Raw genomic sequence first — 16,825 nt, forward strand, 5'->3', positions numbered from 1 at the left:
TTGGATGTTTCTAAGAAAATGTTTCCATTTGAGATGATGCTACTGCAAGAGGAGATGAATTTGTTGTCAGGTTGATTTTACATATCTGTTCCAAGGATGCCAACAAATTTGTCCAAGTCTATAGATTTTCTTTTTTTATTTTTGATCATATTTGTCAGCCGTGTTGCATATAAGTTTTTTTGTGCTAATCTTAGTGAAATTGTTTCCTTTATTCATCATTTTTTAATAGTTCAAATAATGGACATGGTAAAAACATGTATTTGTGTTTGAGGCTTAAAAAATGTAAACAACTTTAACTTAAATTTTGATTAGGGAAGCAAATCTAGTGCTCATTCATCTTGATTAATAAATGCAATGCAACTTTATTCTTTTACAAAATAAAATGCTTTTTTAATAACAACCCAAACCCTTGGAGCATTTTGACTGCACGTACATATTTACTGCAGACCTTTTCAGACTTATTGCCACACTGAATCTTTTTGAAAATGTCAAACTTTGCTTTTGTTACCCAAGTATAGTCTCATATTTTTAGATGGTCCATTGAATTCCCAGTGGAGTAATTTCTTCTTTTTCCCCCACCGTGTGAACCACCATCCTGCTCCTTATTTTATCGTCTCAACTCAAACCTTGCCGTCTTTCCACAGATGAGTGTCCCAGGTCTCCAGGGGCGGAGAGCCGCACGTCAGCCCACAAGGAGCGCATCGCCGCCCTGGAGAGGCAGCTCAACATCGAGCTCAAAGTCAAACAGGGGGTGGAGAATATGATCCCCATCTACGCCAACGGATCAACAAAGGTAGAGGAATGTTTCCCTTGACACACCACACGCATGCACACATAAACACACACATAAACACACATGTTTGCGTGGCTATCTTTGTGGGGACTTTCCATTGACTTCCATTCATTTCTACAGCCTTACCCTTACTCATATCCTAACCCCATCCATTACATACCTAACCTTACTCAAAACTCAATTCACACCTTAGTCCTAAATCTGACCCCTGATCCAACAACAGCGTTTCCCTACAAGGAGCAGTGGGTCCCCACAACGTAGTATCAGGAAAATGGGCCCACAAGGTAATAGAAACAAACACACACACACACACACACACACATACTAAAGTCGCAGTGTCACGTTCAGCAGGGTAAAGGACACATCCATCACATCGTCTCCCCAGGTGGCTGAGAACGAACAATGTGCCGTCTGCTAACTCAGACTATAATAAAACATACAACCTAAATCCTTCTCCGTCTTTTTCTCCCTTCCCTTTTCATACAGCGTCGGTTTTTGTTTTTAGTTTTGATGTCACTCTTACACTTCTGCTTCCCTCACAGTTTTTGTAGCTGACATGTAACGGTAAACTCTGTGATTTAGTCTGAACCGTTTCATGTGACTTTCTTCTTGTTTCTGTTTTCAGGATAAGAAAATGTTGCAGACGGCCCAGCAGATGCTGCAGGACAGCAAAACCAAAATCGACATCATCCGGATGCAAATACGGAAAGCCGTGCAGGCCACTGAGCACACAGAGGACACACAGGGTGAGTAGAGAAATCCCTCCTCTGCTGTTGTTTGAGGGGTTTCTGTTCTGCAGATGCTGCTCTGGACTTTATTGTTTTTTTTTTGTGTTAAACTCACCAGTGCAAAAGTTCTGGATCGGACACCAAACAAGCAATATGTGGGGAAAATGTGTTTAATTTTTATGCCTGCTTGTTGGTTTTTCAGTTCACTGTTTGCAGGACAAGTGACAAGAAACACTTTATTCATTCATTTTACACATGAAATCAGGAAATTTAATTGCTTAATGGCGTCTAATGCAGGCAGAGTTCGTAACTTTTACCTTTGGACGTTTCCACAGTTTTTATGTTGCAGTTTAATTTAGACTTTAGGTGTTAGGTCAACACCAGGGAGGATAAGATTATGAAGTAGAAGGAAAAGTAAGGTAAAATTTTGATAATGAGGGGTGCCATTTGTATTCTGACACCCCTAAATAAAGAAGGAAGAGTGCATTTTTCAGAGCAAGAAATCCTGTTTCACAAGCAACATGTCGAAAAAGGCTTTCTGGTTTGATGAGACTAAATGAAATAAAATGACATCAGACTTAGCTAGTGCTTTATTAGAACACTGATAATTTGCATTGAAATCAGTCACTTACATTCATGGTGATGAAAGAAAACTAAGAGACGGCAATCCTCAGAGGTCAGAGGTTGACCTTCCTGAAGGAGAACAACCCCAACCATCCAGTCAGAACTGTTTAGACCAAAACACATTCATCTGTCAAAATGGTCTAGTCAAAGTTCAGACCTAAGTTAAATTAACAATCTTTGAACCTCTTTGAGCTGCTGTTCATACACACTCTACTCAATCTGATTAGAGTTTAGATCGGGCATAAAAAAATTCCAACTTGCACCCAAAATAAACCTGAATAATCATTTTAATTAGGATTTTGCTTCTTTTCATTTTTATATCATCATCTGTCTAAGCAAAGTAAGTGTAGCTTTTCCTGTTTTTAGCTTTTGTTTAAGAACTTTCAGCTCCATTTTGTCGCTTGTTGCAACCTCAGGGTGAGTCGAGTGTAAATCCTCTGGGATGTGTGATTGATAGGAGCGGAGCCGGTTGGGTGTGCGTTTCTTTCTTTCCTCAGCAGGGTGAGCTGCCAACTCTTATTCAGACTACAATAAATGAATCAACACAACTTTATATTGTGCATTCTCGTTTGGTCTTCCACAGAAGCCCGAATCCGACCATCAACAAATTATTTTGGCCCGAGTCGGCCCAGATTTCTGGTCTGGCTATAAATCTAAACTGAGCTTGAACTGCTTTCAAAGAACAACAGGAGACAAATTTCAGTCTCTAAATGTTTAAAGTTGTTAAAAACATGCAACAAACAAAAAAAAACTAGCAGCTGTAAAGGTGGCTGAACAAAAACAGTTTAAAACCAAATATATTTAGCAGCTTTATTTGCTAAGCGGCTGTAGGATTGTAAATTCAGTGTTTTTGCTTTCTAACAGTTATCAGCTGGCAGTGACAGGTCAGCTCTTTTATTTATTTTTTATTTTTTTCACCTTCATGTTGTCATTTGAGCCTGGTTTTCTTCAGCTCCGCCCTGAGCACGGCAGACACACAGCAGCATAAACAGATCAATGAAGGGGGCCGCTCTCTGTCCTCACATGGCTCTGCTGGGTGTGTGTGCGGAGGAAGATGAAGAGGAGGGCTCAGGTTGAGGCACAGCAGAGCGCTCGCTCTGTGTGAAGGTGAGGTGGGCCTTACATGGAAGCGAGCAAAACAAAAAGCCGCCCACCTGGCACATTAATCAGGGCCTGAAGCATCTTATCCTTCTGATTTTACCCTTAAGCATGTAAAAAACTTAATACGACTGTTCACTGCTGGCAAGAGGAAGCCGGTGGACATTTAAACCCTCCTGCTGGAAATATGAGAAGATTGATGAGGGTCATCCAGAACCCAGGAGGCTTTTAGAGAGTAAAACGGGACAGAAAAGGAGAAAAATCCCAGATTTTAGGGGGAATCTGGACTTTTCTGCTGATATCAGAGTGAGGGAGCCGACGGCTGCCGAGTGTCTTTTTAGGTGCAAGTAGAGATTACTGGAGGCCTTTTAGGGGCATGCTTTATTCATCCATGTCCTTCATGTGGAAAACCTGCAGGTTTTTGATGATGTGAGGAATTATTTCCATTTCTGCAGAGCAGAGTTGAACAGATATTTTGTTTCTTCTTTAGCGTTGTTCTCTAATACTGAACAACCTGGGTAATCTGAGCATTTGAAGGAAGTTTTATTTGTTTACCGGTTTTCCATTTGAATTGTCGTGCAGTTAAGATTATGGTGAGCGAGGGTTCATATTTTAATGTCAAATAGGTGTTTTCAAGGTTTGGAAAGTGCTTGATTTGTGTGTAAAGTTCTTGAAAGTGGTTTATGTTCAAACACAGTTTTATAATAAAATGCTTCATTAAAAGTCTAAATTTGAAACCAGATATTTTCATGCATCTAATAAAAAACACATTTTTTCTCTCTGTCTGAAGTAAAATCAGTGGGAATGCCTTTGTCAAAGTTTTCTTCCATTTTACTTTGTGTGGGTTTACCATAGAGGTGCAACTAACAATTATTTTAGTAATCAATTATTCTGACGCAATAATCAGTTAATTGGATTTTTAAAAATTGTCACCTTTGGATTTTTTTTTTTTTAATTTAGTCCCATTTTATAAAAGTTTCAAAATGCAGTAAGAGATACAAATAAACATATAAATTTCCTCTTTTTTTCAAGAAAAAACAACTTTTTATTGCTTAAAATGTTATAATCCTTGATCATTTTTAGTGAACAATAAATCTGCAGCTAAAAGATACATCCAACATAAACATGTGAAAAGCTCAGACATTTTTATTCCAATTAACATCAATACATTGCAGGTTTGTTAATCTGTTGATTATTTTTGGATTAACCGATTGATGGATAGCAAAGGGTGCATAATAGGATTTTTATTTATTTTATTTTACAGAATCTGAACTAGTGAAGCCAAAACTACTTGAGGAGTTTTGGGATTTTACCTTAAGTGCAAAACATATATATTTTTGTAATTGATTTGGTTAATCGTTCCTGTGAGAATGTTGTTTAAGCATTTTGACATTTTTTGAGTCTGTTAATGACTAATTGAGTTGACGATTATTTCAAAAAGCGATTAATCGTTTCAATTTATCCCATTAAAATACATTGAGGTTTGTGTTGGTCTGAAACAAAGACTGGGGGTGTGAATAATTTTACGAGACACTTTCCTGCTGTTCTTAGAGGTCATTCTGTGTGTGCGGCACGCTCACCAGGGAGAGACCTCCATGTTTGACCTCAAATACTTTTCACACATCAGAAACTTCTGTGGGATTTGGCAACGTTGCATAAATAAATTTAGTTTTTCCTCCTCCAGCTGGAGAGGCAGCCTCTGTCTGTCTTATTTACACCATTCTGGGCCGGAGTTGTGTGCAGTACACACACCGTCTCCAGGCACCACGCCCCGTCTGGAGGGTCGTCTAGCCGGGTCTGGGCTCCAGGCGCAACACCTTATTTGGAGAAGAAAGGACCCACATTGCTTTCCTCCACCACCTTCTCTCCTTCCTCTCTTGTCTCGTCTCTGACAAGGCTTTGAAAAGCTGATCTTCAGAAACCTACTCTGGATTTTGAAAGTCAAACACACCTTGTTAAAGGCTAATTACCCTGTTTGTTGCTTATCTCCCACCTCTACTCTGCTCCATTGAGTTTATTGCCTGCTGTGCCATTAAGATTCCCACTTCGCTGGGAATTTGCTTCACGGGTGCGATTGGATCTGATCCTGTGTCTGCTTCTCAAGTGAAGGAGCTCAACAGTGTTTTGACTGCGGACCTGAGAGCGCCGCTCCTCGTTCTCTGCTTTCCCCGGGCTTCCATTAGCACTTCATTACCTCCCTGTGGTGAGATAAATAGCCAGTTGCTCAGAGTCAGGGGTAAATGGAAATGCGCCGCTCTGCATGACGACGGCAATACTTTGCCCTCTTCTGCAACTCCTGGGGTTAAAAATACACCGAAATACTACGAAAGCAAATTTGCCACGTACTATGGAAGAGGATTAGGACACAAATTAAAAAAAAAATCTGACTTTTATTCTCAGGATTCAGACGTTTTTTCCCTCAAAATTCAGACTTGAATCTCAAAATTGTCATTCTATTTGCAAAATTCAGACTATTTCCTCAGAATTTGAACTTGAATCTCAGAATTTTGACTTTTTTGCATTTTTTCTCATTTTTTCTCTCAGAATTGTAATTTTAATTGTAACATTTTGACGTTTTTCATAGAATTATCATTTTCTTTCCTCAATTTGGACTTGAATCTTAGAAATTCTACTTGAATCTCAGAATTCATACCTGAGCCTCAGAATTTTTGTTTTCATTGCAAAATTCAGACTTTTTCACTGAATTCTGACTTTTTTAGCTCAGAATGCTGAGAAAAAAATTCAGAAAATTCTTTACTCAGAATAGAATTAAAAATCTAAATTCTGACTTTAATCTCAGAATTTTAACTTTATTCTCAAAATTCAGTTTTTTTTTTCCTCTGGATTTTTACTTTAAAATCTGGCTTTCAGCTGCTAAAGACACTATTTTTTAAAATGACCAATAAATTTTAGGATTTTGATTAATCAATATAAGTCACAGTGGAGGGTCACAGGCAGCTGTGGAGCCACAGGTTGCAGACCTCTGGTTTAGAGCGAATTCATATTTTCTAATAGAACAAAGTTGTTTAAATAAATGATAAAATCCTTCATGTTTTGCCACAATTATTCAGTGACACAATGCTGGAGTTACAGAGACATGAGAGGGTTTTAGTTGCTCCATTTGCTGTTTAAGTTGTGCTTCTATTAGCAATCAGTGGTTGGATTTTAATGTTGGTTATCTTCCGTCAGACGCCTTAATGTCTTTGCTCTCTTACTCTTGTGTAATGCACAACATGCATTAAGCCATTAACCAAACTCGGGATCCACAGGGGAGTTTGCTACAATGCAGAGAGCCTCGAACATCCGACTGATGAGACGCCTCATGTGAAGCTGAAGTTGGTGACTGTCATCACTGCTGTTTGTTTCTCACAGGGAACCACGACCTCTGTGGGGTGGAGCTGCGCATCGAAGAGCTGAGACATCACTACCGGGTGGAGCACGCCGTCGCCGAGGGGGCCAAAAATGTCCTGCGTCTCCTCGGGGCCAACAAGGTTCAGGACAAGAAGGCGCTGTCTGAGGTGGGACCAAACAGTTTCAGCTCACACACGTCAAAGCGCTGAGCTGCGTCTGTAGCTGACGCAGTTTCAGGCCTTTCCATTGGTTCGTTCAAAGAAAACATGCTCTGCTCGCTCCCATCCTGTGTTTTAAGGTTTTTTAAATGTGTTAATGTGTCTCTTGAGGTGTTTATTTAGATCACTTCTGTTTTTGATAGTACTATGTAATGGGCCTTACCCCTGAAAGGCCATTTAGGGCAGGGGTGTCAAACTCAATTTCACCGAGGGCCACTTCAGCATATTGGCCACCCTCAATGGGCCACATTGACGTAGGGCATCCCTGCTAAAACACACCCCAAACTAAAGGTTGACTTCCCTCATTCAGGTCTGTAGAGGCTTATAATGAGTCAATGGTCCAGGTGTGTTAGAGAAGGAATTCATCTAAAGTTGCAGATGGTAGTTCTGGAAAACTATTTAGGCACCCCCAGCATAAATGTATAAAAATACAATGTTGAAAATAAATTAAACATCACCTCATATTGCTAAATAACTGATTTTATGTATTGACGTTTTAAATATTACATTTGAGTTTCCATGGATGTAAAAATTACTGCTCAGTTTAAAAATTACAACATTTAAATCAGTGTTTAAAGGTGAGCAAACAAATAATAAAAACAAGTCACATGGGCAGACATTATAGACTTTACGCAAAAATTTAGTCTCAGAGGCAACTGAAATCAATTAATTAAAAAAATCCTTTCTGAATATCATCTCATGGTCTCTGAACTAAATGCGTCTTTCTGACCGGGAGCTGACAGAGTTATGGACCGGACGCTTTGGAGCGTCTGGCTAGGAAGCGCATTACAAACCTTTGGTTGAAATGTAGTTTGTAGTCAATTTGTGCTCAAAACCTATTTTAAGTCAATCATCAGCCTATAAAATGCTGGGGGGCCACATGTGGCCCGCGGGCCTTGAGTTTGACACATGTGCATTACGCCATAGAACTGCCAATTGGTAATTGAAGAAAAGTAACTTCGATTTCAAAGAAGCCTACATTGAAGTCGATTGGCAAATGAACCAATCGACTTGGCATGGAACACGAAAGGGGAAGACTCTTATTGTCTCACTGCACCCCAAAAGATGCATAACCTACAAAAACTGTTTCTGTCTGGTTTCGAACCAGAGACCTTTTGCGTGTAAAGCAAACGTGATAACCACTACACTACAGGAACTGAACTTCTCTGCTTTGTTTCAGTTTGAGGTTCCAAAGTTGATGATGTGAGATGCAACATGAAAATTTCAACTTAGGTTTTACACTCAGATGCCTAGATTCAGAGTACAGACCATGACACCACAGAACCCTTGTTGACCTTTAGAAAACACCTGTGATGAATAGAACATGCAAAGTCTGTTTCTGTCTGGTTTCAAACCAGAGAACTTCTGCGTGTGAAGCAAACATGATAACCACTACACTACAGGAACTCATGCTCTTTGCAGTGTTCCTGGTAGATGATCCAAATTTTGTTAAAGACTAATGTCAACGATGGGCATGGAACAATGTCAAATACTTACAGATCCTCTCAGAGAGCAAAGTAACTTGGTGAACAAACTGTCAGACTTATGCTTGTACCCAACTTCACATTACAGTCCATAAACTAAGACTGGGATCAAAAAATTATATTGAAGATGTCATTAGCAGAGACAAATGGTTCTGCAGAGACTTGGCTAAATGGCTATGAAATAAAATCAATCGTTACAAATAAAAGATGGTTCAAAAATAAAATTAACACATTAAAATAAAAAATATATCTCTGTAATACAATCAACTCTTGAAAATTAAAAATGGTTCAAAAATAATATCAACACTTCAAAATACAAAATCTCTGGAAAATAAAATAATATGTATGTTGTTTTGAAAAACATTAGAATATAAGCACTTTTATCAAATCTTCATTGTGGTAAGATCATGTAAGTTCTTAAATCCATGGAAACTCATCAGCTTGTAAGGTAGGTGAGTTAGCTCAACAGGTTAGAGCACAGTGCTGGTAATGCTGAGGTCATCGGTTCAAACCCCACACAGGTCAATTCATGTCTAAGGCCTTTCAGACAATCAATACTTCAAAATAAATAAGAGTTCAAAAATAAAATCAACATTATAAAAAAAGGTTCAAAAATAAAATCAACACTATAAAAAAAGGGTTCAAAAATAAAAACACTTCAAAACAAAAAATGGTTCAAAAATAAAATCAACACTTTAAAATGAAATGGGTTCAAAAATAAAATCAACACTTTAAAATGAAATGGGTTCAAAAATAAAATCAACACTTTAAAATAAAAAAGGGTTCAAAAATAAAATCAACAGTTTACAATAAATAAGGTTTCAAAATTAAAATCAACACTTCAAAATTAAAAATGGTTCATTTATGTTTTCGCATCCACCTGAATAATATCTAGTTGCGCCCCTGGTTGTGTTAATCCATTTGAGGAGCCAGTAGTTTATCTTGAGGAAATAAATGACGATGCAAAAGTTAATTAGACTGTAACATGCGCAGTCCGCTGCTCAACCACTGCGGACTGCGAAGAATTAGAAACCGCTGGGAGAAACTCATTTAACAAATGGAGCCTTCTGGGTTCACGTTACCCAGGAGAGCGGCGTTTCTGGAGGAGCTGCAGACGTAACATCTGTCCGTTTCGGATAAAATGACATGGCGGGCCACATGTGGCCTTGAGTTTGACACATGTGATTTAGGGTGTTTCCACACCTGATGTGTGTACGATGGTGTCTGTACGATTGGGAACCAGAATTGAAACATTTGTTAGATTTGTCACTGCATTGTCAAACAATCCAAACTAATCAAACGAGTTCTTTTGCAGATTTAGTTGTTTTACTTTTGAAACTTAGAAATTTCCATCTGTTTTCCTAGAAATTTCTGACATCAACTTTGAAATTTTTTTCTAGAAATTTTCCATTTTAATCTCAAAATTTGAGGGGTTTTTTCTAGCAAGTGTGAGACTTTTCAGCCTCAGACGTTTTTCTCTAGAAAATTACAGAAATTAATCTTACAATCTTAGTCTTTTTCTAGTATTTNTTTGTAAGGTAGGTGAGTTAGCTCAGCAGGTTAGAGCACCGTGCTGGTAATGCTGAGGTCATCGGTTCAAACCCCACATGGGGCAATTCATGTGTAAGGTCTTTCAGACAATCAACACTTAAAAATAAATAAGGGTTCAAAAATAAAATCAACACTTCACAATAAATAAGGGTTCAAAAATAAAATCAACACTTCACAATAAATAAGGGTTCAAAAATAAAATCAATACAAAAATCAACACTTCACAATAAATAAGGGTTCAAAAATAAAATCAATATAAAAATAAAATCAACACATTACAATAAATAAGGGTTCAAAAATAAAATCAACAGTTTATAAAAATAAGGTTTCAAAAATAAAATCAATACAAAATTAAAATCAACAGTTTACAATAAATAAGGGTTCAAAAATAAAATCAACTGTTTACAATAAATAAGGTTTCAAAAATAAAATCAACACTTCAAAATTAAAAATGGTTCATTTATGTTTTCGCATCCACCTGAATAATATGTAGTTGCGCCCCTGGTTGTGTTAATCCATTTGAGGAGCCAGTAGTTTATCTTGAGGAAATAAATGACGATGCAAAAGTTAATTAGACTGTAACATGCGCAGTCCGCTGCTCAACCGCTGCGAAGACTTAGAAACCGCTGGGAGTAACTCATCCAGCGGTTTTAACAAATGGAGCCTTCTGGGTTCACGTTACCCAGGAGAGCGGCGCTCTGGAGGAGCTGCAGACGTAACATCTGTCCGTTTCGGAGAAGCGAAACCACGCAAATAAATAAATAAATAAAAAATCCTGGTAAAACCTCACAGGGTTCAGTTGATCCGTTTGGATCAGACAGATCCAACTGACTGATGAATTAGCGCAGATTTTTCTGCAGATGGGAACCAGGAGGAACTGCGTTCAGACCCCAGCGGGTGAAGTGATGCTAATTTAAGTAAATTCGCTTAATTTAATTTATTAAAAGTTATTGGGGCCTCAGTCATTGTTTTTTGTCACTAAGAGAAAAATGTAGATGCATTTATCTGCTTAATCTGTGATGGGATCTGGATTCACGGTGAATATTAACTAAACCGCATAAAATGCGACTAAATAGCCGATGTTAATATGATTGTAATTTCACGGATAAAAATAGTACATGNTTTTTCTAGCAAGTGTGAGACTTTTCAGCCTCAGACGTTTTTCTCTAGAAAATTACAGAAATTAATCTTACAATCTTAGTCTTTTTCTAGTATTTGGCAGAATGTACTCCTCCCTTTTTTTCTATCTTCAATGACCCTAAAACGGCGTCGTAGTTGTAGAATTTCTCTTTTGTTTTTGGCAAAACACCACGAGCTATTTCTCCTGCTAGTGCTAGATTTCCACGTTTGTTTTGTTTCCATATATCCAGGATGCAGTGCGGTATAGTCCACTTCCTGCTTTTGGATCGGTTTGCATTCACATTTTCTTTTGAGCTGTGCCAGAGTTCACTTGAACCGAACCGAAACCGAGGTTTTTAGGAGGATAAGAGTTCACTTTCTTGTTCCATCAGAGTTCAGCTGCTGCGTATTCACACCTCCCCAAACGAACCGGACTTTCTAGGGAAGCATCCTACAGTTTGATTAAAGCGGACTAAGCAGGGCTGGTGTGAATGCCACCCTCATTGCCTGACAAGTTAGGCAATGAAGGTGGCTAACTTAATTGGCTAACTTGTTATGAGTTTATAGCTGGTAACTGATATTGTGCTGATTCCAGGCTCAGTCCCGTCTCAGTGAAGCATCTCAGCGGCTGGACCTCCTCAGGGACTCCTTGGACCAGCGCTTGGCAGAACTGCCAGAGGACCATCCGAAGTCCAGCATCATCAAGGAGGAGCTGGTTCTGGCCTCCTCACCGGCCTTCAGCTCCCGCCATGGCGCCCCCTATCTGCAGAACCAATACAGCACCCTGAACAAGCCCTCTCCTCTCACCGGTAGGCCAACACTTGATAAATACAGGGACATTGAGTGTTTCTTAACCTACTGTGGATTATTAGGACCGATGTAGAAAAAATAAAAAAATCTGATCATGGAGGAGTACATTTTCACCAAAAAATTCAGGAATTTCTTGGTTGTTTTCACACATTTATGACTAAAATTTTGGATATCCTCTCGTAGTAAAAACAATTTTTTTTAATGAATAACAATAAAAACCTGCTGTATTAAAAGTACAATATTCTTTTACATTATAAAGTCAGATATTTTTGACCAAAACTGCCAGAAGTCCTCCTAGGTTAAAGTGGTAAATCCAGGAGATGAACATCTGGATGTTTTTCGGCGTAAATGTTTGAATGCAGGCTCTTTATCAGAACCTTGTCGTCCAGGGTGCTGACCCGAAGCAGCCATGCTGGAGCTGCTTCTTCTCTTGTCTCAGGCATGCGTTATGGTTCCTGTTAGAGGCGTTCATGTCGAGTCTGGACCCAGGAAATGTCGTTCTGATGCAGGAAAAGAGCCCAGATGGACCACGTTGGAAAATATCCAGATACGCATTTCGTGTTGTAAATCTCTGACATAATCTTAATAAACTTTTTTAAATGCAAATTTCTGACTTTACAGTGTCGGATAATTTGTTGGTGTTAATTTGGTAAAATGTTGGTGGAAAATTTACGTTTTATTTCTTGCAAATTTACAACTTTTTGACATCAAAGAATGTCCATGTTTCTTATACATACGCTAAATAAATGTAGAAATTTTTTGGTGGAATTTAAATCAAGTATATTTTATAGCACATTTCAGCAGCAAGGCGGTTCAAAAGTGCTTTAAATCACAAAAACTAGGTTTTTTTTTTTTTTAAATTTTGGGGAGATTGATGATCGGACAATTTTAGTCAACCACTGTCCTCTGGAAGGTTTTTTGACAGACTGGTCCACCAGGTCATTTCTGCACGTTTGCAGTTAACAATGGTCACCAACTCTGTTGCTACTTCAGCAACTTTCTTGCTATATTGATCAACATTTCAGACAAAAAAATTATTGGCCAAAATCTGATTCGGCAGGTTAGGCTTTTTAAAAGATCGGTAACCTGCGATCAGCCGGAGAATTGCAATCGGTGCATCCCTAATATAAACGTCACACAGTCATCAGTTATGAAACAATCAATCGACTTTACAATTTCTCAGATGCCATCATCAAGCAAATACTCAGTGGCTCCAGAACTGTTTTTCTTTTATCCCGCCTTCACAACGATGCCGTCAAATCTGTCCAAGTTGGCCTTAAACTGCAGTCTATAAAAACCACAGTTGTGAGACAAAATGGAAAAATCCAATTTGCAGTTTCCATGCTTGTCTATGTGAATAAAAAGCTGGCAGGTGGGACTAGCATGACTGTGTTTGTTTGGCCTGCTGTGCTCTGACCTGCAGTCGTTTGCTACCTGCGCTGTTGTCCCTCTGTCCTCAGGCACCCTGCAGGTGCAGCTGCTGGGCTGCGTTGGATTGTTGGAGGTCGTCCCAGGCCGCAGCAAAGGGACATCTGTCACGCTGCCCTGCTACAGCCCTGGAGACACCAAGTCCTTCATGAGAGGCAGCAAGGGACTGTACGGACGCAGCGGCTCTGTCAGCGGGAAGACGCCCAGCAAGACTGAAGAACTCTCCTGTAAGCATTACTCTTGATTTCAGGAGGTGTTTTATGATTTAACCCAGCTGCTGCAAAGTCTGCAGGGAGATATTTGTTCCAAAATATTTTAAAATTATAGTTTTAACCTTAATTTCCTGCTTCAACTAATTAATATATTCTTTCCATTCTTCAAATTCATGCTATTAATTAGAGCAGGCTTGTTTTAAGTCCATAATTCTTTAAGTTGTATGTGAAATCCTCTTCCAGTGGATCAAGACATTTTAACTTAGATTATGGGGAAATATTTTGTTCCACTGGCAGATTATTTTGCTTATAACTCGCACTTTTTCGTCAATATTGATGAATTATTTACTAAGAACAAACTCCTAATTCTTTCATAAAAGTTATTTGTATGTTAGTTTTGTCTTGTCTTTACTGTACTAAGGTACAAGCTTTTTACATGTTGATGTTTGGAGTATTTTTTAGCTGCAGATGCTTTTTTTGATCAAACATTCAGAATGTTTGATCAAAAATGTATCGCATTTTAAGCGATAGAATGTTTATTTTATTATTTAAAAAAGGAATTTAATTACTTGTTTGCAGCTTTTTATATATTTCTAACATTGTATAAAAATGAAATTCTGCAGAATGTGGCAGTATTTTTTTTTACCAGATTAATCATCAGAATAGATTAATTGATTACTAAAATAATCGTTAGTTGCATCTTTATATTCATTAATGCATTATAGTTGGGGAAATAAAGGTAAAAAATGCCAAAGAGACTCAGTTTGCTCTCTTTAGCTAATAGAAGAACTAAAATTTGCCACAAAATACACAATGTGGCCCATTTTTATGCCATTTCCACCAATGGAGGCAAAGTTAGGTGCACGTTTTCTTAAAACCAATGTATAATTTGTCTCATAGATGTAATTTCTGTTGTTCGTAGCTGAGGTGAGCGCGGTGCTGAAGTTGGACAACAGCGTGGTCGGACAGACGGCCTGGAGGACCGTAGGAGAACAGGCCTGGGATCAGACCTTCACTGTAGAGCTGGAAAGGGTCAGCACACACACACACGCGCGCACTCCCAAAAGTCTACATGAACATATAAACCGTAAAAGTAGCAATGAGTAATACAAGTATGAATGTTTTAGTCAAGAGAGTTGGAGATCGCAGTTTACTGGAAGGATTATCGCTCACTTTGCGCCCTGAAGTACCTGAAGCTGGAGGAGTTCCTGGACAACCAGAAACACCGAGTGCAGCTGGAGCTGGAGCCTCAGGGCCTGCTGCTGGCCGAGGTACGCCCATCTTTACCTTCATGCTAACTTATCCAGTGCTAATTACCAACAAGCTGTCGTCTGTGCTATCTGTGTTCGTCCACCAGGTGACCTTCTTTAACCCGGTCATCGAGCGAGTTCCTCGCCTCCAAAGACAGAAGAAAATCTTTTCAAAGCAGCAAGGTGGGAGAACAGACTCAACATTAATTTATTTGTCCGTTTCATTCAAATACAGCTGAAAATGAACTTGTCACATGTTGATGTAAACAGAGGTTTTGAATGAAAAGGAGTAGTTGGAAGAAAAAATTATTCTTTTGAGAGACTAACCCTTCTCCCAAAAGTCATTCTACCATAAATATCAACCATCCATCTACAGCTCTGCAAGATAATAAGAGAGCACTTAAATTGATCAGTTTCTCTGATTTTTCTCTTTATAGGTATATATTGGAGTAAAACGAACTTTGTTCTTTTTTTTTACGAACTACTAATAACACGTCTCTGAAATTCCAAGCAAAAATGTTGTATTTATTTGCAGAAACTGAAAAAAGGTCACAATAACGAAAAAGATGCAGCGCTTTCAGACCTCAGATAAAAGAAAACAAGTTCATGTTCATTTAAAAACAACAATACTAACGTTTTAACTCGGGAAGAGTTCAGGAATAAATATTTGGTGGAATAACCAGGAGGTTTTATTTCCAGAGCCGTAGATACATCTTTAAACAAAAAACAGGAACATAAATTTAAAAAAGTTATATTATATTACTGTCCTTATACCTTGATAGAATATTTTATTTTCTTAAAAGTGAAAATTTGTCTAATCTCTTTTCAGACAAATTTTTTTCCCCAAACACAACGTTCCACTTGTTCAGTTCTAACTTTATTTTAATTCACAAAATCTCCAATTTCTAACTACAAATGCCATCTCTTTTAATAAATATTTTTTTGCAAATGTGTTGGTAATATACTTTTATGTGTTTTAAACATAACTTGCAGAAAATAATCCACCAACTCATGAAATTTAATACATTTTAAACTGAAGAGTTGATTTGTTGGATCTCTGTAGCATTTTCTGCTTATAATCCTATTAGCGCTTTGTTGCAAAATAAAAATAAAACATGAAAAAAATGTTTTAAAAAATCGGCAAGGTGCATGTTTTTTTGTTTGTTTGTTTTTTTTAAAGCTGTGAAAAGTTAAAGGAGAGAAACAAACGTGGCCTCACAGCCGCTAGATCTGTTAGTTTTGTTCTCTCTTTGGTGCAACAGCGCCCTCTAGCGTTCAAGTCATGTACAGCTCATTTAGAGAGGTTTTTCTTCTGGTTTAAAGCACCTTACAAAGGTATTCAAACCCATTAAACTATTTTACACTATATGCTACAAACATCAATGGATTTTACTGGAGTTTTAAGTGTTGTTCTACCACAAAGTGTTAAGGCCAATAGAGGGGGGGAAAAAATCAGTCACTGAGGAGCAAATTTCTGCCAAAAATCTGAAAGTTTCTAGATTAATTTCACATGTTTACAAACAAGAAAAGATGTTGGCTATGCTCTTATGTGGGAAAGTCATACATTTCCAAAAAAAAGAAGCATTTCCATGATAAAAAAAACCCCCAAAAAACATTTCAATATTAAAACTACATTTTAACAATTTTAAGACTTTGTCATAATTTTATTTGTTTGAATGCTAAATTCAAGTAGAAATCTCTGAGACATTAGGTAGAAACTTGCTTCTACATGGTCAATATATTGTATATATTTTATCTACAGTGATCTTAATACTCCATCATTGTTTTCAAATCTTAAAAGTGTGGAGTGCATTTGTATTTAGGAAAACCCTCCACGTTGGCCTGTCACAATAACAAATTTTACTGGACAATAAACTGTCCCAGTAACTATTGGAATTATAAACAATTATATTGTTGTGAGACCATTTAAAATTGATTACGGCATAATAATGCAAATTCGGCTTCTCAAACACCAATGAACTTTAATTTAGTAAAGATCACTTTACACTGGAACTGGAAGACATTTTAAATATCCAAAATGAAACGACCAAAAACTATAAGTACAAAGAATAAACCCCACTCAAAAACTGAAACCATAAATGAAGTGGATTATTATGTCTCTGTAAACAAAATCTCCCTTTAAAAAATATTAATTGGAA

At 37.8% G+C, this 16,825-nt stretch overlaps 1 protein-coding gene across 1 annotated transcript in view; it reads left to right on the forward strand.

Moving 5' to 3' along the window:
* Nucleotides 1-14,905, forward strand: part of LOC103131895 (serine/threonine-protein kinase N2) — a 50,137-nt gene extending 35,232 nt beyond the window's left edge. Inside the window, exons 4-11 of the mRNA XM_007543632.2 lie at nt 645-793; nt 1,419-1,539; nt 6,616-6,761; nt 11,562-11,775; nt 13,237-13,431; nt 14,339-14,448; nt 14,544-14,687; nt 14,774-14,905. Of these exons, the coding sequence (XP_007543694.1) occupies nt 645-793; nt 1,419-1,539; nt 6,616-6,761; nt 11,562-11,775; nt 13,237-13,431; nt 14,339-14,448; nt 14,544-14,687; nt 14,774-14,905 (1,211 nt within the window). The remainder of the gene's footprint in view (nt 1-644; nt 794-1,418; nt 1,540-6,615; nt 6,762-11,561; nt 11,776-13,236; nt 13,432-14,338; nt 14,449-14,543; nt 14,688-14,773) is intronic.
* Nucleotides 14,906-16,825: the final 1,920 nt, after the last annotated feature.

This window comes from Poecilia formosa, unplaced genomic scaffold (genome assembly GCF_000485575.1).
Source record: "Poecilia formosa unplaced genomic scaffold, Poecilia_formosa-5.1.2 Scaffold868, whole genome shotgun sequence".
Classification (NCBI taxonomy): domain Eukaryota; kingdom Metazoa; phylum Chordata; class Actinopteri; order Cyprinodontiformes; family Poeciliidae; genus Poecilia; species Poecilia formosa.